We start from the raw sequence: 27,535 nt of genomic DNA, 5'->3' as shown, positions 1-27,535 counted from the left end.
AATGAGTCATGTTCTTATGTGCCCACAATTATACCATCTCAGAAGTAACATTGAATTGAAAAAGAGGACAAAGCGAGAGGAATAAATGTGTAAGTTGTGAAGAAACATAATTCGATCAAACAATCCAAAAGGGGCGAGAAGAAGAGATAAGAAACCATTACCACAAAAAAAAAAAGTTGAAATCTTTACGTAGGGACCGAAAATTAAAAATTTTACAGTATCTAGAGAGAGAAAAGTCTAAAAGCTCGGTACTTTACTTTATGGTGTAAGAGCATAAATGATCATTATCAATGGAGACGCTTTTGGTATGAATCAGCAGAACGTAGTAGCCATGGAAATTGCTTCTTGTTCGATTCTTAAACTTTCTTGTACCACAAAGACTTCTCTTTTCAATCGTTACCTGAGCGAGCGATCCTCACACGACACTGGAAGACGCAATTTCTTGTCTTTTTCCAATTTCCCAGGAAAACCCCAAATTCTCGGAACATGCTTGCGATTGCAGAGATTCTCTTCGGTTTGCTTATCAGCGAGCCGAGAAGACGTAAACCCATCTGAAGAATTCGCCGTTATACTTGAAGTTGATGGGTAAGTAAGTTCCGATTATGAAAAAAGCTTCCAACTTTCTGATGAGATTGTTATGGGGTTTGAAGCAAGTTCTTGGTTTTGGTTCAGTGATGGTTAACTTTTGATTCTTTTGTTTGGTTCTGTTTGTTTTCAGGGTTATGATTGATACATGGTCCAGTAATCGCCAAGCTTTCAATGTAGGTGCGTCTTAAAATCACCCAGTTCTTTTAGAGGAATTTTACAAAGTGAATAACCTACGAGCTTTGTGCTCAGAGGTTTTTTTTTTTTTTTTTTTTTTTTTTTTTTTTTCCTGATGTTGTTGCTTCTTATTGTGAATACTAGCTTTTCAAAAGCTTGGGCTTGATTGTGCAAATTGGCCTGAACCAGTTTATTCAGACCTCTTAAGGTATGCTATCTAAGTTTGTGACTTGTGTTTTCCGCTTGGCTTTTGGTTCATTGAAGTTTGCTTCGAAAAAGAATCTCTTTGTTTTCATTCATCTCACTTTCCCTTTCGTAGATTCTGTTTATAAGTTGATAATCAAACTGTTTGTTCTTACCCTTGATATGAGTATACATTTAGTTTGAGTTCATTTTACAATTGCATTTCGTTGTCTTAAAGTGTTGAGTTGTTTATTACCAGAAAGGGTGCTGCTGATGAAGAGAAAATGTTGCTTTTGTATTTCAACCAGGTATGTTGTCAACTTTTTGCTTAAACATCATTTCCGAATTGTTCCCACACAGTTTTCAAAAATCTGGCAGCTTCTTTCTTCTCACTTGTTTATCTACCTCTTTTCAGATTGGTTGGCCTTCGTCGTTGCCAACCAGTGAGAAAGCAAGTTTTGTAAAAAGTGTATTGCGAGAAAAGGTTGCATGTTTTATGCATATTTAAACACAATGCTCTTCTCTTTGAAGTTAAGGTTTGATAACTCCAAAATTGTTTGTTGGCAGAAAAATGCAATGGATGAGTTTCTAATATCGAAAAGTTTACCTCTGAAATCTGGAGTCCAAGAGTGAGTCTCTTAGATATATGCTTATGCTTGATGATATCTCTTGTAGACTACAACAAAGAACTAGAGTTTTTTTTCTTGTACTTGTAAATTCATAGTCTTACTTTTTTGAGATGTAGGTTTATCGATAATGCATCCACGGAGAGAGTTCCTGTTGCTATCGTGACAGCCTACTGCAAGAGTGGTGACAAAGTAGCCCTGTAAGTAGTTAAACTAGTCTTTAGTTCTGGCTGCTCAAAATGCACAAATTTCAGTTCTTCTAGATCGCTAGGGTTCATATGCATATGATTTTAGTACAATCCGTGATATTCTCAAATGTTTAATGTGTTGGAAACAACAATATCCCTAGGAAATTGCTTCAGAATCTTGAGGTTTCATGTTGTTTCCTTCTTGTGATTGTATTATCTCACATATTAGAAAGACCAGATAATGCAAGGTGAAAAGTAGTACTTGTGAGGAGACTCTACAAAGCAATCCATTAACATAAGTAAAATCCTACGTAGATATTTTTTTCTGTTATTTCTAAACAAGTTTGATCGTTTCTTATCTTTATGATGCGATTATATAACAGATCCATTGTCGAGATGCTTGGCCAAGAAAGACTTCCAAATGTGAAGGTTATTGGAGACAATGAGGTCGAACAGAGTATGTATGGACAACTTGTTCTTGGCAAAGGAGTATCTTCAAGTCTAGAGGAGCAACTAGTGAAGGAAGTAAAAAAAGCAGGTATAGATCTCAGAGGCAATTTGCAAATTCTTATTTTAAATCTAATATCTCCCCTTGTAACTGTAGTAGATATCTCATCCTCTTAAGTTTTGTCTGACTAGCGTCTGCTGAGAAACAGAGAATAGCAGAAGAAGTTGCATCGATGCTAAAGCTAAGTGTTGATATTGACACAACCTCATCTGAGAGGTGGGACTTTTTGTTCTTCTCTCCAAAAATTCCAATTTTATACCTTGACAAGATAAGTGTTGTCTTCTCATTTTCTTTTCTACTTTCTCCAGATTGGAAAAGATTGTTGTTGCATTGCGTGCTGCTGCGGAACACATAGGATTACCTGTAAAAAACTGTATACTTGTTGCCGGTAGCCAACCTGGAGTTTCTGCTGCAAAGATGATAGGCATGCCGTGTGTAGTCATGCGAAGCAGGTATGATGTTCGATTTCTGATGTCTCTTTCTGGATTGTTGTTGCTTATTCTACTCAGTTAAAAGCCTGAAAGGTGCTTCTGTTGAGCATTGTTCGTTTGTTCATTTTCTTTACCATTCTTTTTGCTTGTAGTTTAACTGCAAGAGGTGAGTTTCCGTCAGCAAAAGGCGTAATGGATGGGTTTGGAGGTGCAGACCTAACAATCCCTAAACTTAGGAACAAATTTAAGACTTGAAGAAACCATTCAAGAAAGTTGTCTAAAGTTCAGAATCTGGAAAATACTGTCGTGTTTATGCTCACTTCTCGAAGATTTTGTGAAGTTTTCGACTTGATATATATATCTATAGCTACATGTTTGTACGACTTGATTCTTTGTAATGTACTGGACTACTGGTGCGATTAATTGTCAGACATCATCAACAAACCTCTACTCAAAACTAAAGTCCCACCCCTTTAATTTTCATATAGATTTTTAAGTCTAGCCTCAAGCAGAACTTCTGCATCAGAATATTCAGAAACATGAGTTTCTAGAAAACAAACATTATTTGGTACGAGTCAAGACACTACCCGTATTCAAGTCAAGACACTACCGGTTTATATAACTATAGTACGATATTTATGAAGAACATTGTCAGAATTGACATGGCTTGTTCTAGGGTAAATCGTGCACTTTTAGTTGGTTTACATTTGAGTACAGTCTCAGATTTAAATTGTCTCCATAGTGACTCACACTGTATTGGCGTCACTAGTATATTTTTTGGGGGAACCTGCACACACATAACCATAATAACCATTGTTAATTCATTTGACTACAACTGGAAGTGGGATCCCATGAGCCACAATGCCAAATATGTCCTAATTTTGGCAGAACGAATAAAGAATTTATGGTAAAGTGGACCAATTTGGTATTCCATTTAGTGTGATGTCTTAATGATTGTCACATTTAAAATTAGTAAAAAAAGTCACCAATGCTGTACCACCCGGACTCCGGTTTTAGTCCTGGTTCACGGATAATAAGGGCCACCCCGGAACTTTGAAGTAAAATACATGTGGAAGAATGCAGAAAGAAGAAAAAATTATATAACTCCTCTGTTATCTATTCTTTAGAGTAGATAAAGAAGAAATAAAGAGACATATAGAGTAGAACATTTTGTTCATAGACAAGAAAAAAAAAAACAACTTCCACCACCACCAACCTAGGGGTTGGCAAAAAAAGCTGCACCTATGTAAAAAAATTATTTTCCTCAGTTTGATTAATAGAATATTCATAACACTATTTTTAATTAGAGTATCCAACAATAACAAACATTTTTTTTAGTTTATAATATATTAAAAAATTTTCGTTTATTTTTTTATGTAAAAGAACATTTTTCGTTTCCTATAATATTTCCAAATCAGTATAGAGATATTTCCAAATGGACGTTTACATGACTGAAGTTTTAGAACAAAATGTGGATCAAAACAATTTTTTCCAATATTGATGACAAAAAAAAAACAAAAAAAAAAAGAACATTTTTCCGGTTGAAAAAATAATACACACACTAATAAAAACATGCAATTCAATTTTTCTCAAACAAATATCGTTATTTACACATCCGTTATCTCATTACAAATAAAATTTCAATTTTATCCTTATATAAATATTAATATTAATGTTGATAAGTACGGTAAATATTAGAAAATTTTTTTATGAGTTCGCGGACATGTAAATAACAAAAGTTAACTTTGTATGTATTGACTTTCTTATTTCTATTAGTATGTGTATGATTTTCCCAATCGAATATTAAATGTCCTAAAATAGAAAAATGAGGGTTTTAAATATTGTTCCTTGTCCAAAAAGTCAAATGTAAGGTAATAAATTAAATTAATATATTAATTATATAAAACTAAAAATTACCACTAGGCTGACCATAAAATTTCTCACAAACAAAAAGGAAAAAAAACGAATTATTAATCTCACAAACGTAGCTTGCAAAAATTTCCACAGAATGACCATAAAATTTCTCAATTAATGCATGCAGTATAACATTTCTGATTTTTCACACCTTCTCGAAACGAACCAAAATATTTCAACGTACATGCTCGCGAATTAGCTATATCCGATCCGACTACACAATATCCGACCCGATAACACCTTATAAATATGGTATATGCAAATCAACAACTTCCTCACAATAGTTTCCATCTAAACAGTTTTATAATTTCTCACTATTTCATAACCTTTTATCATGGCTTCCAACTACAGTATGCATACTTCCTCAAGAGTAGCTATCATTGGAGCGGGTGTTAGCGGTTTAGCAGCCGCTAAGCACTTAGCACATAACCGTCCACAAGTCTTTGAAGTCTCAGATTCGACTGGAGGTGTTTGGAGAAAATGTACGTATGAAACGACTAAGCTACAGTCAGTTCGAGTAAGCTACGAATTCTCCGATTTCCCTTGGCCGAACAGAGGCGAAAGTAGCTTTCCAACTTATGTCGATGTTTTGGATTATTTGGACGCTTATGCAAAGCATTTTGACCTTCTAAAATTTATAAAATTTAACCACAAAGTCCTTGAAGTTAGGTTCATCGGTGATGGTCAAGTTTCGCAGATGGGAGACCTCGGTGCGTACGACAACTTGCTGCCAGGGAAACCTGTGTGGGAAGTTGCCGTTAAGACCGGGGATGGAGAGATTCAGGTTTATTACATTTAATATCATCATATGTTCACACACAAATGCATATTACAACGAATTTACATCAAAGCATATGATTCATTGATTTAGTTTTTAATTAGTAATTCTGACGTTCATATTTTTATTTAAACTTTTGAAAAAATTGCATGCATAAGGGATCTAAGTTTACTTATATATTTGTGAAATATATATATATATATATATATATATATATATATATATAACGTTTCCTTTTATAGTAATATTCATTTGTGTGTGCAGTGGCATGCATTTGAGTTCGTGGTAGTATGCACAGGAAAATATGGCGATGTACCAAGAATCCCGGCATTTCCGATGAAGAAAGGACCGGAGATATTCAAAGGGAAAGTGTTGCACTCCATGGATTACTCCAAGTTGCATAAAGAAAAAGCGTCTCTTCTCCTCCGTGGCAAGAATGTGGCCGTGATTGGTTTCAAGAAATCAGCCATTGATTTGGCGTTAGAGTCTGCTTTAGCTAATCAAGGTATAATAAATCATAAAGTATACATGATTTGAATTTCATAAATATTTTAAACTAAATAATGTATTTAAAATTTTGCAGGAGAAGAAGGGAAAACATGCACTATGGTGGTGAGAACACCACATTGGGTGATCCCACATTATTCGGTGTGGGGCTTACCATTCTTCTTGTTCTACTCAACTAGAGCTTCTCAATTCATTCATGAGAGGCCTAACCAAAGCTTCTTTAGAACTCTCTTTAGTCTAATCTTCTCTCTTCTGGTTCGTCATCTTCAAAACATTTAATTTCGTCTCCTAAGTATTGCGCAGTCATGCAAACTTTCTAATGTTTTCAAACCATATATAATTGTCAAACAGCGTGCCGTAGTTTCCAGATTCATCGAATCATATGTCTTGTGGAAGCTTCCGTTAGAGAAATATGGTCTTAAACCGGGCCATGCATTCGAAGAGGACTATGCTTCTTGTCAAATGGCGATCATGCCAGAGAATTTCTTTGATGAAGCGGACAAGGGAACGATCCGTTTCAAAAGGACGAAAAATTGGTGGTTCTATAATGAAGGGATTGAGTTTGAGGATGGAACTACCCTAGAAGCCGATGTTGTTATACTTGCGACAGGATATGATTGCATGAAGAAGCTCAAACCCATTGTCCCTGAACCTTTTCGAACATGGCTTGAGTTTCCTTGGGGTGTCATGCCTTTATACAGGTACGTAACGTACGTACACTTATAGTCAAATGAAATAGGACCATTGCTTATATATTAATAACGATGCTAATTTACTAAATGTTCAGGGGAACAATCCATCCATTGATACCCAACATGGGTTTCATCGGATTTGTTCAAAGCAGCTCTAACCTGAAGTCATCAGAAATACATTCAAGGTGGCTCAATCAGCTTTTGGACGGTAAATTCACGTTACCGAGCAAAGAGAAGATGTTGGACCAATTCCTTAAAGAAATGGACGTAATGAGAAGATCAAGCAGATTCTATAAAAATCATTGCTTCTCCACTTTCAGCATTCAACATGCGGATGATTTGTGTAGAGACATGAATCTGAAGCCTTAGCGTCGTTATTCAAAAAAATAATCGACTTCACTGAAATAAGTGTTACATCTGGGATTGTCTTTCATCCTCAATTTACACAAGACCCTGTCATGCATCCTAATTTGCTTTTATATGTTTTAGTTTATTGTATCGTCTGCTTTAAAATAAGTGAAATCATGTTTTCTCCCCTTCCCTTCTCTATATGATGGTTGAGATAAATATAATAAACTTTCCAATAAGGATGTTTGGGGAAGCAATGCATAGCGGCAGCAAAAGCTTAATGCAAAAAAGTAAATGAGACACCAAATTAATTATACATGAAAAATCTCCTCAGTTCTCTGATAAATAAAACCATAATCTACTCAAAAATCCACTATCAGCAATGTAAATTGAGTTATAACCACATCTTCTTTGTTCCCATGCACAAAACCGATCCAAAGACTAAAAGTCCAAAGAGCAATCTCTAACACACAAAAAAATACTATAAGAAAGAAATACAAAGAGCCTAGAAATATGCAGTCCTAAACGACCCTAACTTCACTAAAATTCCGGTAATCAAAACGAAATATCCACAGTCTAAATTTTAGATAAACTGTCAAGGCAAAAATCACGAAAAATCTGCATGCATATCTGGAAATTCTAGACACGGCCGGCCATGTTATTATCCATAGTTCTCCCAAACCAACCATTGAACATAATCTACAATGTTGAACCTAAAGACCACTGATTCACGAAGCTACGTGATAACATCTCACACTTTAGATTTCGCGTTTGCTTTGAACCCGATTATCTCTATAATTTGAAAGAACAGAGTTTTAAAATTTATGTAAAAATGTAAATGCTCATTAACTTTTACTACAAATTCATGTGTTTTAGGCTGTCCAATTTTTTTTTTTTTTCTTTTTTTTTGTTATATATAAAATTTATTCAATCGTAAATCTTTGTTTACATGATATGCTACTTTTTATTGAATTTGCTTTAAAATAGAAACTAAAGAACAAAATAAAACAGAGCATTTGAAAAACAGGGCAAGTGGTTCCTCTTCAATCCTTGTTTATGGAGTGAGTATAATCGGTTTCTGATCAATAGCTTTGATGAGGGTTGACGAGACTCGAGAGCTTGCGATTACACCATGTATTCTCTTGTTTCGCTCACGCCATATCGCATGGACCGTTGCCTTGAAAACATATTTCATTATTCCTGTTTAGTCTACTCTATGTGCTCTCCACATTCAATTCATGTCTACAGCGGTATCAGCTTTTTCTCTAAACAACTCAAAGAACAGGTAACTGTTACTGAGTTATCATTTTTGAAGTAGATGTAGCCTGGACAACGATGACCACATTCAACACAATACGGACGAGTGATGTTACTGTTGCGCCGAACTTCCACTTTGGACGAGTAATACTTGAATCTGTAACCAGGCTTCATATAAGCAGAAGATCCAAAAATGCAATGAAGGTGGATAGTGATACAACATACGTTGCATGTGTAAAACCTATCCCTTGGATTAAACTCTTTCTCACATACTTCGCACCAGTGCGTATCACATTCTTGTTCTCCATAGCAAATAAAAAGAGGATGCTTGTCGTATTTGTAGCTTACTTCAGTTGGAATCGTAGCGCGCGCATTGATAACACATAGCAAATTTGCATATAGTACACTGTAGGTAAGATGACCGCATACCTATCTTCTTGCAACCCACACAACAAGTTTTGTTTTGACCTTTTGAGGATGTGGAGATAAATAGAGGATGTTCATGACTTTCATGGGTGAAATAATCAGGAACTGATGAAATACATCGAACATCTATCTGAACTTGCTCGCACACACAAATACTTTTGGGACATATGTACCTGAAACCAGTTGACTTTCTGGAACAAGCTTTGCAGTCTATGAAATCATAGTGTGTTCGAGGAGATGTCTCTAGGATAAGAGGGTGTTTGTGTAACGCATGACTTAGTTTTCGTAGAAGTCCAGCACATACCTTGTGGAGGAAGAAATCACAGTGCGTGTAATTGTAGAAATCACGAGAGTCCATAGGAAGGATGCATGCTTGACACTGCTTTTCTGCATCTCTAACACCATCATACTTCTCGAGCTTTAGAAGATGTTCATGAGAGAAATGTTTTATTAGGTCATCACCAAACATCTTAAATGGGAGGATATCTTCAATCTCGTCTGATTCTTCAGGTTCCTTTTCGAGTTCTTTCCCGTCCCATACATTCTCGTTTGTTGCACATTTTGAATGAACTACATAAGAGCAGTCCTCGTTGTTGCAAGAGTATTGGCCGTCCTTGGTGTCAACTGTCTGGTAGCATACCCCACATGGTGAAATCTTCGTTTGGAGGCAAGGAGTGTGAAAAATACGATGCTGGTGACGCGTGATCTTTATGACTCGTGGTAAGTTGATGCAACTTTGATGGACCATGTAATTACATTCAAAACAAGCATAGCTTGGATCCAACACATTGACCAAACCGCAAGCATCACATGGAGTCAAGAGAGGTCGCTTGTAGAGGACAAGTGGATGGTGATGATTCTTTGGGGTTGTGACATGGAGAAGTGGAATAGTTTGAGAGCAATGGAGATCTAAACAAAAGTTGCATATAGAGCAACGATAGAACCAATTGCCTTGGATATTTTTTCCACACCATGTGCATTTATCAGATTCGATAGATCCGAACTTGGTAGGATCATACATGTTGGAGCCACACAAAAATGTTGTGCAAAAAGATTCATCAATACTGCCGTCTGATATGAACCCGGTTTCATAGTTCCGGAAAGTGAAAGTAAGAGGGTGTTGGAGGTGATAAGGATGTGTTAACTTTCTTGGAAACATATGACAAACTCTGTGGAACTCCACATCGCAGGTTTGGCAGAAGAAATGGTAGTTCTGGTCTTCGGTCAAGGGAGATGTATAACCACCACATGAAAAACAACCAGAGTTGGTGTTTCCACCGAATCTAGGGCAGAGGGTGTGAGGGTGAGCTGGATGAGACGCCGGACATCTTGGATTTTTTTTAGGAAGAGTGGGAGGGTTTGAGTTTTTTCTCATTAATAGAGGTGAAGATACTTCTTCTTTCTCCATCTTTTTGTGGTTTTTCTTTTTGAGTTGAAGATGCCGAGAAGGTAGAGATACTTTTTTGTTGTTCATCTTTTTGCCGTTTTGGTTATGATATCGTCCAATACCAAGAGGTGGAGGAGATGAAGATACTTCTTCTTTCTCCATCTTTTTGTTGTTTCCGTTATGAGGTCGTCGAGGTGGAGCTACTTCTTTGTTGTCTATCTTTTTCCCATTTCGAGCTCGTCTAGGTGTAGCTACTTCTTCGTTGTCCATCTTTTTGTCATTTCGAGCTCGTCGAGGTGGAGTTACTTCTTCCTTGTCCATGTTTTTGCTGTTTCGGTTATGATATCGTCCATACCCAAAAGGTGGAGGAGGTGGAGGGGGTGGAGGGGGTGGAGCTACTTCTTCTTTGACCATATTTTTGACATTTTGGTTATGAGCTTGTCGAGGTGGAGCTGCTTCTTCGTTGTCCATCTTTGTGCCATTTGGTGTACGATAAAGTTCATACCCAAAAGGTGAAGGGGGTGGAGGGGGCGGAGGAGGTGGAGGAGGTATTTCTTCTTGGACCATATTTTTGCCGTTTCCGTTTTGATATGGTCCAAATCCAAAAGGTGGCGGAGTTGGAGGTACTTTAATTTTCTTTGCGCATTCTTTTTGCTGCTTTGTTTATGATCGATGCATGTTTCTGTTTTTCACTCCCACTTCTCGTAAATGGGAGTGTTCATATTAATAAACAAGCAACCCCATCCCCATCCCCATGTTTTCTAATAACAGTGACGAAATTGTTTTTTATATTATTAAGCATGACCATAACATACGCTTTCATACTATAGTCGTCGTTTACTTATATATTATCAATATATTCTCAAGACCTGTTTCCACGCTATGCAATTGCAATGCACATTCACAAAATATATACTAAATTAGATTAAGGTTAAATCTAGGATTTGAATACGAGACCAATAAAATCTCTGTAGAACTGTTTAATTTATACTTTCGCTTACTTCATAATAAGATTAGAATCTCTTACTAGTATATGAATGTCATCAGAAATGTCATCAGCATATATGCTCCAAGAAGTATTTGAGATTAAACTGCCACTTTGGGTGACGCTGAAGAATGTGCCACCAACTATGTTCACGGAGAAAGGGTTAGAGTTTTTGTTTAGTGCGGTTGGTAAGCCGATTCGTCTGCATCCTACGACAGAATCCTGTACTAAGTTTGATGAAGCAAAAATGTTGGTTGAAGCGGATTTAACTAAAGAGTTGCCACGAAAGCATGTTATTATGGGTGAGGAGGATGGAGAATTAGAATCAACTGTTAAATATTCCTACCCTTGGTTGCCTCCACGATGTACTGTCTGCAGTAAATGGGGACATTTGAGCTCCAGTTGTCTTGTCACCGAACCAACTGCTGTCCAAAGGTCCTCTCCGTCGGTAGAAGTGGAGAATGCAATCGAGATTGAAAACACGGTACCTGCGACTGTACCTCGGACAGAAACATTGACTGAATCAGTTGGTATTTCAAAAGAGGTTGTGGTCTCTGACACAGCGGGAGCATCGGTTAAGGACCCTGCTATGGAGGAGAAGGATGAGTGGATTATACCAAGGACTAGTCTTAGTCCAGGGAAGAAGCAGGTAGGACTGCCTTCTATTCCGATCACTTCCTCTTCTAATACTTTTGCGGTCTTAGAGGAAGAAGAGGAAACAGAGAACCTCGAGGAAACAGAGGAGTTGGAAAAAACAGAGAAGAGTGGGGAAACCAGTAAGGTTGGTGCCATGGGGGAAGTTACTCCTCCCCTGGGGGATGAATCTGCACGGATCCAAACCACCTCTAAACAAGGAGTTAAGGCTCGTGACAAACCTAGTGAGTCCTTGTAACACCCAATTTCTATGGCATGTCAAAGGTTAACTTATATCACAAGTAAACCATACTTAACCGAAAATAACCAAGAAAAATCCATTAATTCAATTTAAACGTCTTTCAAACCACCATTTAAACGTTAAACCGAAACTAACAACCAGTTCGATAAATCCAACAACGGAAAAATAAAAGAATAATCTCCAGCTCCTAACACCAACACCAACTCTATCATCTACTCCTCAATGTTACCTGCAAGAGAAAGAGAGGGATGAGCAATCTAAGATTACTCAGCGAGGGCAAGCCTTAGGGCTCACGAAGTCTTCATACACAAACATGCTCAGACCATCACAAAGTCTAAACCTAAAACAAGCAATCAATCACGTGTCAACGACACACAAACATCAAACATATGAGACTACATCCCATAAACAACGCTGTGCATTACGGGATTCCTCATGCTTTCGCACTTCTTCCTGCACATTTCCGTCGCCGTGCATTACGGGATTCCTCATGCTTTCGCACTTCTTCCTGCACATTTTCATTACCGTGCATTATGGGATTCCTCATGCTTTCGCACTTCTTCCTGCACTTTTTCACTTGCGTATCCGGATTCCTCATGCTTCTCGCACTTCTTCCACGCACAACACGTTGGCTTGTCAGCCAATCCTGATCTACCCGCATTCCGCGCCCGTAGACCACCACACAACTACAAGGAAAATTCCTTGTAGGACTCTCTGCGGCCCACCCGCTTCTTCGTGCCTCTTGGCACATTTTCTCCCCACACTCAAACAATTTACTTTATCATACTAACATGCATATCACACACCACGCAATCCGTTTTAAATATCTAGTTCTTTTAATTTTCAAATCCTATTACTAGTTCTTTTTCCTTATCTTTTATTTAGTAGATATATAATATATATATTATTATTATACACTCAACAATCAACTAAGATTATATATAATATAATCCATAGGTATACTTGGCTTAACTTTAAACTAAGTAACTATCTAAACATATCGGTATATGAAAAAGACACTAACTAGTCCTCACCTTAGCAAATTGGGTTGGTTCTCGAGTAAAAACCAGCAACAACAGAAATCCAATCCAACAACGACAATGATCTCAATCTGCAATATTATCAGATTACCCGATCAATGATTATATTCCAATATTAATCACTGATTTAATCTAATAACCGAAACTGACTTAATTGTGCTGGTACTTCACAAATAAATTAGTTAGATGTAGTTTAATAATTAAATCAAACTAACGATCTAATAATTTATATCCCACAATTTAATTCACGTACGACCACATGCTCCCCGTTTAATACCACTTCCTAAACCAGCCACAACACACGGTTCAACAATATTAATTTAACGAACGTCATTGACAACATACGTAAATAACCATGCATGACACCACAACAACTCATGCACGTACGTTCCATAACTTCCTGGTTTAGTTGGTTACGTAATAGTTTAGCTATGAACGAGCAACACATCGCAACAACAACAACACGAGACATAGAGCTTGGTCGTTACCTCGTTCTGCAACTTTCCGCGACGGCTTAACGAACTGAACGGCGAAGTGGAAGACTCGGCAACACAGATCTGCGGTGGTTCAGGCTTGGTGATTAGATTGGTTCCAACAATCTATGAAAACACAACATAGTTCTCGGTTTGGTTCACGGATCTTACCTCTCCGGTGAAGACGTTTCACACGGCGGCACAGGCTGAGCGCGGTGACAATCTCCGGTGTCTCTAGTGGTGCTACAAGGGTTCGCAACAAGGTTCGAGTTAGGGCTGTTCCCAAAACTATACAAAACTAAAGACTCGAGTTATACGGAGGCTTACCGTGGAACGTGACGGCCAAGGGTTTGTGAGGCTTGTCTCGAAGTTTGTCCCTTTTTTATATACACACGCGGGGAGATTAGGGTTTGGTTTGGGCTTGGCTCACTAATGGGCTCGGTTTGGGCCTCACGGTTTAATTCTGGAACCGGGTCGTTACAATTCTCCCCTACTACAAAGGAATTCGTCCCCGAATTCGACCCGTCATCACTTTTGTCCATAAAAAGTTCTGGATAATCCAACCGCATTTGCGTTTCTGATTCCCAAGTATCCTCTCGGATCCCATCTCTTTCCCAACATACCTTGACAGACTTGATTACTTTCCCTTGACTTTCCGTTTCCTGACGGTCCAAAATTTCCACAGGTTTACTCAATGCAGTTAAATTCCGGTTTAAATCTGCCGGCGGATTCGGTAATACTAATTCTGGTTCTCTAACAACTTTCCGCAAAACTGACACGTGGAAAACATCATGGAAATTAGATAACTCCTGAGGTAGTGCTAAACGGTAAGCTACAGCCCCAATCTTTTCTGTAATCACATATGGTCCCATATATCTTGGTTTAAGCTTCTTTAACTTCCGGTTTTTATGCGCTCCTCTGAATATTCTCATTTTTAAATGCACTGCATCACCAACCGAAAATTCTAAATCCTTCCGACGTTTGTCTGCATAACTTTTTTGCCTGTCATGGGCTTCTTTAAGCCTGTCCCGGAGCAGTTCCACTTGCTCTATAGTCTCTGTGACCATCTCGGGCTCTAGGTCCTTACATTCCCCGACTTCTGTCCAACAAAGTGGTGTGCGGCATGGTCGACCGTATAAAGCCTCGTACGGTGGCATCCCTATGCTGGAGTGATAACTATTGTTATATGCAAATTCCATCAACGGTATATACTTAAGCCAGTTTCCCTCCCAGTCAAGTACGCACGCCCTCAACATATCCTCAAGTGTCTGAATTGTCCTCTCAGACTGTCCGTCCGTCTGGGGGTGATACGCTGTACTGAGACGTACCTTTGTTCCCAAAGCCTTCTGAAAAGCCTGCCAGAAAATAGAAGTAAACTTTGGATCCCGATCTGACACGATGCTATCCGGCACCCCGTGCTTTTTAACAATCTCATCCAGGTACAACTGCGCTAGAACATCCGCACTATCGGTTTTCTTGATGGGCAAGAAATGAGCAGTCTTGGTGAGTCGGTCCACGATCACCCAAATGGCGTTCTTACCACCTGTGCTCGTTGGTAGCCCGGTGACAAAATCCATAGTTATCATATCCCATTTCCACTCAGGTAAAGGCAAATTCTGAAGTAACCCACTCGGGACTCGGTGCTCCACTTTTACTTGCTGACATGTCTGACACTTAGATACCCATGCAGCGACATCACGCTTCAAATTGCCCCAATTGTAATACCGCTTCAGGTCGTGGTACATCTTAGTTGACCCTGGGTGAACTGAGAATCGCGAACTATGCGCCTGTGCCAAAATCTCATCCTTTAAACCCTTATCATTAGGCACCCTAACTCGGTTCTTATACATACACATACCATTCTCTGCCGTGTGGAACCCCTCCACATTGTTTTCCACTGCCTTTTTCAAATCCGCGTCAAGTTTTTGTGCTTCCCGGATTCTCCACAGTAGGTCAGCTTGATTCACCACTTCTAAACCAACAACGTCTTCCCCAACCGATGTTGCACAAATACTCAGTGCACACAAAGTGTCTTCCAGCTCCTTTATCTCTTTTTCTCTTGAGACATCAGTTCTCCGCCTGCTCAATGCGTCAGCTACCAAATTGGCCTTTCCCGGATGATAGGCAATGTCCAAGTCGTAATCTGCTAACAACTCTACCCATCTCCTTTGCCTAAGGTTGAGGTCTGATTGAGTGAATATATGTTTCAAACTTTTGTGGTCTGTAAACACTTGAACTTTTTCCCCATACAAGTATGATCGCCAGATCTTTAGAGCGAATACAACTCCTGCCAACTCCAAATCATGGGTAGGGTAATTAATCTCATGTGGTCTAAGCTGTCTAGATGCATAAGCGATGACCTTTTCGTCTTGCATCAACACGCAGCCCAATCCTGTTCCTGACGCGTCTGTATACACCACATATGGTACCCCTGGTTTTGGTAGTACTAGTATAGGTGTTTCCGTCAAATGCCTCTTCAATTTCTGAAAGCTGCTTTCACACTCCTCGGTCCACTCAAATTTCACATCCTTTCCTGTGAGTCGAGTCATAGGCTTAGCTATGCTAGCAAATCCTTCCACGAATTTTCGGTAGTACCCTGCCAAGCCCAGGAAACTACGGACTTCAGTAGCGCTCTTAGGCGTTGGCCAACCACTTATCGAGGCTATCTTTTCTGGATCCACAGACACTCCAGCTTCTGAAACAACATGCCCCAAAAACCCAATCTTCCTTTGCCAAAAGCTGCACTTACTCAACTTCCCATATAGTTGTTGTTCCCGCAGTTTGTCCAACACTATCCGTAGGTGTTTCTCGTGTTCCTTACGGCTTTTAGAATAGATTAAAATGTCATCGATGAATACTATCACACACTTATCCAAGTACTCCCGAAAAACATTATTCATCATCTTCATGAACGCGGCTGGTGCATTAGTCAACCCAAACGGCATTACTACAAATTCGTAGTGTCCATATCTCGTCCGAAAGGCCGTTTTCCTTATGTCTTCCTCTGCTATTGAAATCTGATGGTACCCGGATGCCAAATAAATCTTTGAGAACCATGAAGCTCCCTGTAGCTGATCCAACAACTCATCAATTCGAGGCAACGGGTACTTATTTTTGATGGTAACCTTATTCAATCCCCGGTAATCAATGCAAAATCTGAAGCTACCATCTTTCTTTTTCACAAATAGCATTGGTGCTCCCCACGGTGAACTACTCGGCCGAATGAACCCTTTATCTGTAAGATCCTCCAACTGACTCTTCAATTCTGCCATTTCTGCAGGTGCCAGACGGTAAGGTGCGCATGATACAGGTGCCGTCCCAGGCTCTAGTTCAATAGTGAAGGCATCTCCTCTGCTTGGTGGCGGTCCTTTTAAAGACTCAAAGACATCCGCATACTCTGCCACTATAGGAATATTATCAACTCCAAGCTCCATCTCCTCCCCCACTACAGAAATCGTAGCTAGAAAGGCATCATTTCCTTTCTCTATCAGCTCCTCAGCTTGCATCATGGATATGATGGAAACCCCTCCACCCATTTTTACGCCTTGAAATGTTATCTTCCCCTCCGGTCTCGAGAAATGCACACGTGCTCTGTGGCAATCCAATACAGCTCGGTGCTTCTTTAACCAATTCATCCCGAGAATCACGTCATAATGATTAATCTCCATTTCTGCAAGATTCCCGAGCAGTACTTCTCCGTTTATCATGATAGGAACATCCTTGTGAACTCCGGTAGAACCCAATTTTTCCTTTCCCACAGTACCAATCCTCTTTGCCTTTGGGATAAATTCACCATCAAAGCTCCAATTCTGAGTAACGCCTGGCTTAACACAACTGAGGGTAGCTCCAGTATCAAATAGGGTGTAAGCATTCCATCCTCCCACTAAAACCGATCCTACACGGTTATTCTACTTCTAAGCAACAATTCACAAGCAATAATTCTTGAATTTACCAATCATAGAAAAATTAATATAGCACTGGATAAGTTTGACATTTACTTACCAGCGATTGGCTCATTGTCCTCATCCTCCTCAGTCTCAGCCATCATCACACGAGGTCCAACATTTTGACGTTTTGGAGGTGGCGGCAACTGCTCTAGGACGATTGTTGACCTGCTGTCTCCCAACTTTTCTCGGGCAAAATCTTGCAATGTGTCCTTCCTGACCGCATTCATAACAACTCCTGATGGTCCTAGTTTGAGTACAATCCTTCAGAACATGACCCGGCTGGTTGCACCCAAAACACATTAATGGAGTTCTCACAGTTGTTGCATCCCAAGTCCTCTTATTAGAGCTAGAACCCTTTGCAAGTCTCGCCTGTGCTGTCTTGTTCTGACTCATCTCCTTTTCCAACCCAATCTCCAAATTAGCAGCTTTCTCTACCAAGTCAATCTTACTGCGGTAGTCATACATCTCACACCGATTCTTGAGCTCAATCCTCAAACCTCTCAGAAACCTGCGAATTAACTCATCCTCATTCATGAATCTGCCAGCAAACCTGCTCAGTCGATCAAACTCCCTTTCATACTCCCTCACAGTCATGGTGCCCTGACGAAGTTCCAGGAACTCCTCCTCCATACGATCCATAGCCTCTCTGGGAAAATACTTCCTTGAGAATTCGGTCTTGAAATCTGCCCAAGTCAGCTCATATCGTCCATGTGCCTGGTCTACCACCTTCTCCCACCATACCAATGCCTCATCCTATAGATACTGCACTGCCAAGTCCAAGCGATACTCATGCGGACACCGAGCATTATCAAAATTTCTCTCCAGTCTCTTCCTCCAATTGTCAGCATCAATAGGATTAGACTTTCCACCAAAAGGCTCCATGCCCATGTCCTTCAAATTTCTCATGGCCTCCCAGTATGACGGACCCTGCACCTGGACCAGCGGTGGAGGCGGTGGTGGTTGCTGAGGCGGGACTACCCTTTCTGGTGCATCATGATGTGGTGCATCCTGCTGTGGTGGAACCACCTCTGGTGCTCCTCTCAAATTTGGCTCCCTTTGCATGAATTCCTGGAACCGGCGAAATTGCTCAAACATAGCCATCTCATTAGCTTCTCCTGCTCGAGCTACATTAGCATGCACGACTTCCGGCTGTTCATCACGCACTGGGCTCTCAGCCCTCACTCTTGGCTGCACTCTAGCTGCGGTTTTCCCTCCACGTTTTGGCGGCATCTGAATACAGAAACAACAAACGAATCAGCCTTCTTCCACAGGACTGCCTTTCCGGGGCGAAACCGGTTTGACATAACCTAAGGCTCTGATACCAAAATTGTAACACCCAATTTCTATGGCATGTCACAGGTTAACTTATATCACAAGTAAACCATACTTAACCGAAAATAACCAAGAAAAATCCATTAATTCAATTTAAACGTTAAACCGAAACTAACAACCAGTTCGATAAATCCAACAACGGAAAAATAAAAGAATAATCTCCAGCTCCTAACACCAACACCAACTCTATCATCTACTCCTCAATGTTACCTGCAAGAGAAAGAGAGGGATGAGCAATCTAAGATTACTCAGCGAGGGCAAGCCTTAGGGCTCACGAAGTCTTCATACACAAACATGCTCAGACCATCACAAAGTCTAAACCTAAGACAAGCAATCAATCACGTGTCAACGACACACAAACATCAAACATATGAGACTACGTCCCATAAACAACGATGTGCATTACGGGATTCCTCATGCTTTCGCACTTCTTCCTGCACATTTCCGTCGCCATGCATTACGGGATTCCTCATGCTTTCGCACTTCTTCCTGCACATTTTCATTACCGTGCATTACGGGATTCCTCATGCTTTCGCACTTCTTCCTGCACTTTTTCACTTGCGTATCCGGATTCCTCATGCTTCTCGCACTTCTTCCACGCACAACACGTTGGCTCGTCAGCCAATCCTGATCTACCCGCATTCCGCGCCCGTAGACCACCACACAACTACAAGGAAAATTCCTTGTAGGACTCTCTGCGGCCCACCCGCTTCTTCGTGCCTCTTGGCACATTTTCTCCCCACACTCAAACAATTTACTTTATCATACTAACATGCATATCACACACCACGCAATCCGTTTTAAATATCTAGTTCTTTTAATTTTCAAATCCTATTACTAGTTCTTTTTCCTTATCTTTTATTTAGTAGATATATAATATATATATTATTATTATACACTCAACAATCAACTAAGATTATATATAATATAGTCCATAGGTATACTTGGCTTAACTTTAAACTAAGTAACTATCTAAACATACCGATATATGAAAAAGACACTAACTAGTCCTCACCTTAGCAAATTGGGTTGGTTCTCGAGTAAAGACCAGCAACAACAGAAATCCAATCCAACAACGACAATGATCTCAATCTGCAATATTATCAGATTACCCGATCAATGATTATATTCCAATATTAATCACTGATTTAATCTAATAACCGAAACTGACTTAATTGTGCTGGTACTTCACAAATAAATTAGTTAGATGTAGTTTAATAATTAAATCAAACTAACGATCTAATAATTTATATCCCACAATTTAATTCACGTACGACCACATGCTCCCCGTTTAATACCACTTCCTAAACCAGCCACAACACACGGTTCAACAATATTAATTTAACGAACGTCATTGACAACATACGTAAATAACCATGCATGACACCACAACAACTCATGCACGTACGTTCCATAACTTCCTGGTTTAGTTGGTTACGTAATAGTTTAGCTATGAACGAGCAACACATCGCAACAACAACAACACGAGACATAGAGCTTGGTCGTTACCTCGTTCTGCAACTTTCCGCGACGGCTTAACTTGACGAACTGAACGGCGAAGTGGAAGACTCGGCAACACAGATCTGCGGTGGTTCAGGCTTGGTGATTAGATTGGTTCCAACAATCTATGAAAACACAACATAGTTCTCGGTTTGGTTCACGGATCTTACCTCTCCGGTGAAGACGTTTCACACGGCGGCACAGGCTGAGCGCGGTGACAATCTCCGGTGTCTCTAGTGGTGCTACAAGGGTTCGCAACAAGGTTCGAGTTAGGACTGTTCCCAAAACTATACAAAACTAAAGACTCGAGTTATACGGAGGCTTACCGTGGAACGTGACGGCCAAGGGTTTGTGAGGCTTGTCTCGAAGTTTGTCCCTTTTTTACATACACACGCGGGGAGATTAGGGTTTGGTTTGGGCTTGGCTCACTAATGGGCTCGGTTTGGGCCTCACGGTTTAATTCTGGAACCGGGTCGTTACAGTCCTCATTGCGTCCCTCTCTTCCGCGAGACTCAAAAACGGATCACAAGGTGATTCAACAATCTTCTTCTCAATCTGCAAGGCATCCGCCAAAGGATCAGAGAAGGAACCCCCCTAAATCAAATTAAATGTCTATTAACTGTTGGAATGTGCGTGGTCTGAACAAATCTACTAAGCATTCCGTAATAAAGCAGTGGGTTGATGAAGGTAAGTTTCAGTTTGGATGTTTATTGGAGACTAGGGTGAAAGAAGGTAAAGTGTCACGGCTGGTGAATAAGGTGTTCAAAGATTGGTCTTTGTTAACCAACTATGAGTACAATCACTTGGGGCGAATTTGGGTGGTTTGGAGGGGTAATGCGAGGCTTACTCCGTTTTATAAAAGTGAGCAACTAATAACGTGTTCAGTAAAACTCGAGGAGCAGAAGGAGGAGTTCTTCTGTTCTTTTGTTTATGGGGTAAACACGGTGGAAGGTAGGAAGGAGTTGTGGGCAGATCTGAGAGCACACCATGCTTCTCCGATTGTTCGTAACAGGCCTTGGCTGGTTTTTGGTGATTTTAATGTCACGTTGGAGCTTGATGAGCATTCTGGGGTTGATACTCGACCTGTGTTATTTCCTGGGATGCAAGATTTTTGATCAGTGGTTAATGACTGCAGGTTAAAAGACTTGGCGTATAATGGACCTTTGTTTACGTGGAGTAATAAGCAGGATGGAAACTTGATCTCGAAGAAACTAGATAGGGTGTTAGTAAATGCTCACTGGTCTTCCACGTTTGTCCACTCATACAGTGTTTTTGAGGTAGGTGGTATCTCTGATCATTTGCGGTGTAGAGTCTTGTTGCGTGGAGTTGCAGGCACAAATATTCCTCGACGGCCTTTCAAGTTCGTGAATGGTATAGCCGAGATGGAGGAGTTTAGGCCTCTTGTAAAGGATTTCTGGGATGAAACTCCGAATATCTTTTTGTCAACATCATCTCTATATCGATTTTCAAAGAAACTCAAACTGCTAAAGCCGCGTATCCGTTATTTAGCAAAGAAGAAAATGAGTAACTTATCAAAAAGGACTAAGGATGCTTTTGAGGAGTTGTGTCTTAAGCAGGAGGCTACTTTAGCCTCCCCATCTGACTTTGCGATGCAGCAGGAGAAAGAAGCTTATGCACGTTGGGATCATGTTTCCGCACTTGAGGAGAAATTTTTAAAGCAGAGATCCAAATTGCATTGGTTCCAAGTGGGGGACCGCAACAATAAGGCATTTCACAGGGCTGTAACCGTTCGAGAGGCAGTGAATACAATGAGGGAAATTGTAACACAAGATGGCCGACTGCTAAAGACCACAGAGGATATCAAAGAGGAGGCTGTGTCTTTTTTCCAGTCTTTCCTGCAGTCTATTCCGGCAGATTATGAGGGAATGTCAGTGGATTGTCTTGAAGACCTGTTGTCATTCCGTTGCTCAGAAGTGGATAGTGGTTGGCTTACTAGGGTGGTGACAGGGGATGAGATCAAAAGGGTTTTGTTTGCAATGACAAGCGACAAGTCGCCGGGCCCAGACGGCTATACGGTAGAATTTTTTTAAGCTGCCTGGGATACACTTGGGGCTGAATTGGTTGTAGCGGTGCAGTCTTTTCTTGCTAAAGGTTTTCTCCCAAAAGGACTTAACTCATATAATACTAGCACTCATCCCAAAGAAAAAGGAGATGCGAGACTATCAACCAATCTCTTGTTGTAATGTTCTTTATAAAGTCATCTCGAAAATTATTGCTAATAGACTTAAGCGTATACTGCCTAAGTTTATTGCAGCAAACCAGTCAGCATTTGTGGCGGATAGATTGCTTATTGAAAATGTTCTTCTGGCGACTGAGCTAGTAAAAGACTATCACAAGGATAATATCTCGACAAGATGTGCAATGAAAGTAGACATTTCAAAAGCCTTTGATTCCGTCCAATGGTCATTCCTGTTTAACGTTTTAAGAGCGTTGCATTTCCCTCCTCAGTTTATCCATTGGATTTCTCTCTGCGTCACTATGGCTTCTTTCTCGGTCCAGGTGAATGGTGAGCTTGCAGGTTACTTTCGTAGTGCTAGGGGACTACGTCAGGGCTGTTCTCTCTCACCATATCTTTTTGTCATCTGTATGGATGTGCTCTCTAAGTTGTTTGATAAAGCAGCAGGCTCACAGGAGATTAGATATCACCCATGTTGTAAGAATATGCGTTTAATACATCTCTGTTTTGCTGATGACCTCATGATATTGGCTGATGGGAAGGTCCGATCAGTGGATGGTATCGTTCAGGTTTTGAATCACTTTGCAAAGTGTTCAGGCCTAACGATTAGTATGGAAAAACAACTCTGTATCTGGGAGGCGTTTCACTCAAAAACAGAGAACTCTGGATTGTCGGTATAGCTTTGGTTTGGGACAGTTACCGGTAAGATATCTTGGTCTCCCGCTCATAACTAGACGTCTCACTACAACGGATCTATCCCCCTTGTTTGACCAAATCCATAACAGAGTAAGTACGTGGACGGTACGTACCCTCTCTTTTGCAGGTCGTCTTGATCTAATACGTTCGGTGTTATGGAGCATGGTGAGTTTCTGGATGAGTGCTTTTCGGTTGCCGAGGGAGAGCATTCAAGAGCTGAATAGTCTATGTTCTGCTTTTTTATGGTCAGGACCAGATTTAATTACAAAGAAGGCAAAGATGTCATGGTCGGATGTGTGTAAGCCTAAGTGTGAAGGTGGGCTAAGTCTGAGATCTTTGACGGAGACAAACGATGTCAGTTGCTTAAAATTGATTTGGCGGTTGATCTCTGGAGGTTCATCATTGTGGGTCCAATGGTCTCGTATGAATCTATTTAAGGAGGGTTGCTTCTGGTCAGTTAAACCTGCATCTTTCTCGGGCTCCTGGATGTGGAAAAGTTTGTTGAAATATAGAGAAGTGGCAAAAACCTTTGTTAAGGTAAAGGTTAATAATGGTGCTCTTACATCGTTTTGGTATGATAATTGGTCGACACAAGGGTGTTTATTGGATAAAGTTGGATCAGGAGGAATGATTGATATGGGGATTCGCGAGCATATGACACTACAGGATGCATGGTATCAACGGAGGAGAAGGGTTCATCGTGTGGCCATGTTAAATGAGATTGAGGACACTCTGCATCAGGCGTATCAAAGTAGAACTTCTCAACCTGATACTGTCTTATGGCGAGGTAAGGGTGATGTCTATAAGACCGTTTTCTCCAACAAGGATACATGGAACCATATTCGAACAGCCTCAAACTAGGTTGCTTGGCATAAGGGGGTTTGGTTTGCTCACGCAACACCAAAGTTTTCTTTTTGTACCTGGCTTGCAGCACATAACCGTTTGTCGACTGGGGATCGGATGGTCACTTGGGGTAGTGGTAGTAATGTGAGCTGTATTATTTGCTCTGTTCCGGTGGAGACACGAGACCATTTGTTCTTCTCTTGTCCGTATACTGCTGAAGTTTGGTCAGGGATAGCAAAACCTCTCTATAAGACTAGTTTTGCTACTTCCTGGTTACTACTACTCGACTTTCTCTCAGGGACTCATTCGGATCGAGTATCTGGCTTTCTATTTCGATATATTTTCCAACTCACCGTCTATTCCTTATGGAGAGAGCGAAATGCCAGGCGACATGGGGAGGCGCCTACTTCTGCGACGGTTCTTATCGGATTGCTGGACAAGCAGGTTAGAGCTCAACTGCTAGCTATGGAACGCATGGGAGATCGGCGATATGCAATGGGACTTCAGACTTGGCTTGCAACATGTTTACTAAGGAGTTTTTCCCTACAGTCTAATATCATTTTAATTTTTTTAAGCTATTGTTTTTAAAGCTAATGTTTTTTAAACCAAAAACAGATGTAAAACGTTATTTTTTTCTTTGAATATAATTTAACATTATTTCAAAAAAAAAATAACTTACCTCTCTTTCGTTCATGAAAAAATATATGATATACTTTACTTTTGTTTTCTATGTATGCAATTATACCTTTATACATACTTGAACTATATAATGCAATAGTTTAGTCTTAACTAAGATAATTTTTCAATCATATGTATAAAATTGCCAACCATTTTACCAGCATTGTTTAAATCATGATACAATTGTAGTTTTTTTTTTTGCCATCTCATCTATAGTTCCATGGAAGATGATGATAGTATGGGTACTGCATTTTACTTTTATGAATTATATTTTGAAAAATGAAATAGTTTGTAGGCAGCTGAACCTGGAAATGAACTTAATTACATATTGAGCCCATGTGGCAAATGCACAACTGGTCAAAACTTAAGCATTTCTATTGTGAGTCTTAATCCTCCTGCACATATTCGAATATTCAATTCAGTATCTTCGTTTTTTTTTGTTTTTTTGCATCTTTCGGATTTTGAGTTTAGTATCCATTCGGCTTGTTTCTTTTAGTTTCCCGTTCGGTTCCATTTTCTGAACAAGAAATCGATCTAGAATCAAAATATTTTCAGGTATATCTCAGTTTTGGTTCTAACAAAAAATTAATGTTATTTTGGGTACTTTATGATTATTTGATATTTTAGATATTTTTTAGTTTTTTTGTGTAAATTACTAATATTTTAAAGTATATAATTGATTTTGGATACTTCGGTTATCCATTCGATTCTTGGTTCGATATCGATGCAGTTTTGATGCTTAATTATTCGGTTAGTACACTAATTTTGGTTCGGTATATTCGGATCGGTTCTTTTGCTCTTTCATATACACTCCTTTTTAAAATATTTCTGTTTATAAAAAAAAAGAAAGAATAAAACTGTTTCTCATTTGTCAAACTCATTAGAAATTCATTTTATACTTGTTATTTAACAATCGATTTAAATATATTTACCAAAACAAAACTTTACCCTTTATTAAACTATCTCAAAAAAAATATTATTACTTTATTGTTGAGATATTTATATGGGTGATAGAGATGCTCGTATCGACTAGAAAAGGGTCCAACCTAATCTGGGAAGTTTATATATCGTAATTGTTGATTTTTCAACCGTGTGAATACTCGACTTATGTACTGGAGTTTTGTGTGAGATTGTCCGTATGATAACAAAGTCTTCGCTCAGTGGTCCATGTTGGATATGGGCTTCGCCCCCAACATTCTTAAAGCCCAAACAGAAGATTCTCAAGGTGTCTTGGGCCAAAAGTTTTGGATCAGGCCCATCAGGTCGCAAGGGCAAAATCGTCATTTTGCCAGGAGACAGAAGAAACCCTAGGTCAAGGTCCCACTATAAATACCTGACGTCATTGTCATGTCAGGGGATCCGAAAAATTCTGGGCAATTAGGGAGAGAAAAGGCTTTTATTTTCGTATTAGCATTTTATCTCTGTAACTGTCATTTTCCTGAGAACCCTTCTGTAAGATTCTTACGTTAAATAAAGGACCAGTTCCGATTTATTCCCACAAATACTCGTATTATTTATACCGTTGATTTCATACATCAACAATTTGGCGCCCACCGTGGGGCTGAACGGAATCCTTACTTTTTGACGAGAAGAATTTGAAGAACAAGGCGTTTTCGGAAAACCAGAAGCATGTCTCAGATCAATCACTCAAGCGACGAAGGCGTGAACTTCTCCCCAGCCCGCGACGTGTCTCCTCCACGCACCGTATGGGGGCGCACCCGTGCGAGGACCAACCAACTCCAAGGCGTCAACAGACCCGAAGCAATTACGGGCGACGACGCAACGCTCACTGACCGCGCAGCCATAGGCGCTACGCGTGTCGCTCCCACCAATGGCGTAGCCGCAGGCGTTACGTTTCCTGTTTGTGAAACCACTGGAGACGATCCAACTGACCGTGAAGCCGTAGGCGTTACGCGTGTCGCTCCGACAAATGGCGGAACCAATGGAGCAATCCTTCCTGATCGAGTAGCTGTTGAAGACGCTCCAAATGGCCGCGAAGATATGGGCACTACGCGCGACATTTACCCCCGTCGATCGTCCAGACACCTGAAAATCAGTCAGGCCGCACTTGACGAAGCTGTACGAAGAACCTTGGATAAGATGAGCGGTCAAGCGGCGCAGATAGAATCGCAAGGACGCAATGGCCATGCAAGGCATCATCGGCGACAGGAGGATGACGCATTGGCACCACGCACTCCGCGAGCTGACCTCAACGCTCCGCAAGCTGACCTCAACGCTCCGCGAGCTGACCTCTATGCTCCGCGAGCTGACCACCATGCTCCGCAAGCTAACCATCACACCGCTAACATACCGAGAGCTGAGCACAACGCTAATGGAAGGCCCCGTCTCTCGTCGATCATCGTCGGACCCAATGGCGAGCAGCCAAGGGTACATTTTCAGGCCAGCCAGGTCTCCGCAGATCAGCGTGCTGATCCAAGTCGCTCCGAGAACGCTGAGAATCACGCGCTACGGCAAGAACTTCAGCAGATGCAAGCCCAGCTGCAGACGCTTACGACTCAGATGCACAGAGCAACGAGCGGAGCCCCGGAACTCGAGACTGTATTAGCGGAGGCGCGACGCTCGCCCTTCACCACAAAAGTATCAGGTGTCAGAGTAAGACGCAATCCCGATACCAACAAAAACAAGCCAATACCGTACGACGGCAAGGGGGATCCCACTATCTTCTTGAAGTCTATGTCTATCCATATTGGTAGTTCATACTTTTCTCCCGAGGAGGAGGACGCGGGAAGTTGTCAACTGTTCGTCGAAAGCTTAACCGGGGAAGCATTGAACTGGTTTTCAAAGCTCAAGGCCAATTCGATCGATGGTTATGAAGCACTCACAACTGCCTTCCTTCAGCATCACCAATGTTTCATGCACGTCCCTGCGTCAAACGCCGAATTATGGAGAATACGTCAGAAGCCCAACGAGTCGCTGCGAAC

The 27,535-nt window shown here is 40.6% G+C and overlaps 3 protein-coding genes, 1 long non-coding RNA gene and 2 pseudogenes across 7 annotated transcripts; 2 read left to right on the top strand and 4 right to left on the bottom strand.

Moving 5' to 3' along the window:
• Positions 1-18: 18 nt before the first annotated feature.
• Positions 19-3,155, top strand: LOC104771719 (CBBY-like protein). The gene is made up of 11 exons (XM_010496295.3): positions 19-585; positions 719-765; positions 907-970; positions 1,205-1,253; positions 1,361-1,429; positions 1,513-1,574; positions 1,691-1,771; positions 2,143-2,297; positions 2,399-2,483; positions 2,576-2,719; positions 2,851-3,155. The coding sequence occupies exons 1-11, from the start codon at positions 278-280 to the stop codon at positions 2,951-2,953; spliced, it is 1,167 nt and encodes a 388-aa protein (XP_010494597.1). The 5' UTR covers positions 19-277; the 3' UTR covers positions 2,954-3,155.
• Positions 3,156-4,928: 1,773 nt separating this feature from the next.
• Positions 4,929-6,958, top strand: LOC104771718 (Flavin-binding monooxygenase family protein). 2 transcript variants are annotated; one of them, XM_087503394.1, is made up of 5 exons: positions 4,929-5,396; positions 5,655-5,895; positions 5,974-6,152; positions 6,249-6,598; positions 6,685-6,958. In XM_087503394.1, exons 1-5 carry the CDS (start codon positions 4,947-4,949, stop codon positions 6,956-6,958), a joined length of 1,494 nt encoding a protein of 497 aa, XP_087359520.1. In that variant the 5' UTR covers positions 4,929-4,946. The 2 variants fall into 2 exon arrangements, with proteins under 2 accessions (XP_087359520.1, XP_010494596.1); XM_010496294.1 differs by having other exon boundaries at positions 4,947-5,396; positions 5,974-6,038.
• A 1,221-nt stretch (positions 6,959-8,179) lies between these two features.
• Positions 8,180-10,574, bottom strand: LOC104772832 (uncharacterized; annotated as a pseudogene).
• A 2,971-nt stretch (positions 10,575-13,545) lies between these two features.
• Positions 13,546-16,681, bottom strand: LOC109131253 (transposon Tf1-107 polyprotein). Its single transcript, XM_087506596.1, has one exon. It carries the CDS (start codon positions 16,670-16,672, stop codon positions 13,724-13,726), a length of 2,949 nt encoding a protein of 982 aa, XP_087362722.1. The 5' UTR covers positions 16,673-16,681; the 3' UTR covers positions 13,546-13,723.
• LOC147919723 (uncharacterized) lies at positions 16,679-18,451 on the bottom strand (annotated as a pseudogene). The gene is made up of 2 exons (XR_015592305.1): positions 17,513-18,451; positions 16,679-17,308 (listed from the first exon to the last, which is right to left on the bottom strand). The product of XR_015592305.1 is annotated as an uncharacterized LOC147919723 (transcript).
• A 39-nt stretch (positions 18,452-18,490) lies between these two features.
• LOC147919722 (uncharacterized) lies at positions 18,491-20,452 on the bottom strand. Of its 2 annotated transcripts, none has more exons than XR_015594101.1 (4): positions 20,350-20,452; positions 20,189-20,262; positions 19,695-19,771; positions 18,491-18,577 (listed from the first exon to the last, which is right to left on the bottom strand). It is a non-coding gene; the product is annotated as an uncharacterized LOC147919722 (long non-coding RNA). The 2 variants fall into 2 exon arrangements; XR_015594100.1 differs by lacking the exon at positions 18,491-18,577 and adding an exon at positions 18,771-18,889.
• Positions 20,453-27,535: the final 7,083 nt, after the last annotated feature.

This window comes from Camelina sativa, chromosome 20, assembly GCF_030686135.1.
Source record: "Camelina sativa cultivar CO46 ecotype springtype chromosome 20, ASM3068613v1".
Lineage (NCBI taxonomy): Eukaryota > Viridiplantae > Streptophyta > Magnoliopsida > Brassicales > Brassicaceae > Camelina > Camelina sativa.
The sequence above is the reverse complement of the archived record's forward strand: the minus strand, read 5'-3'. Positions and strand labels throughout refer to the sequence as shown.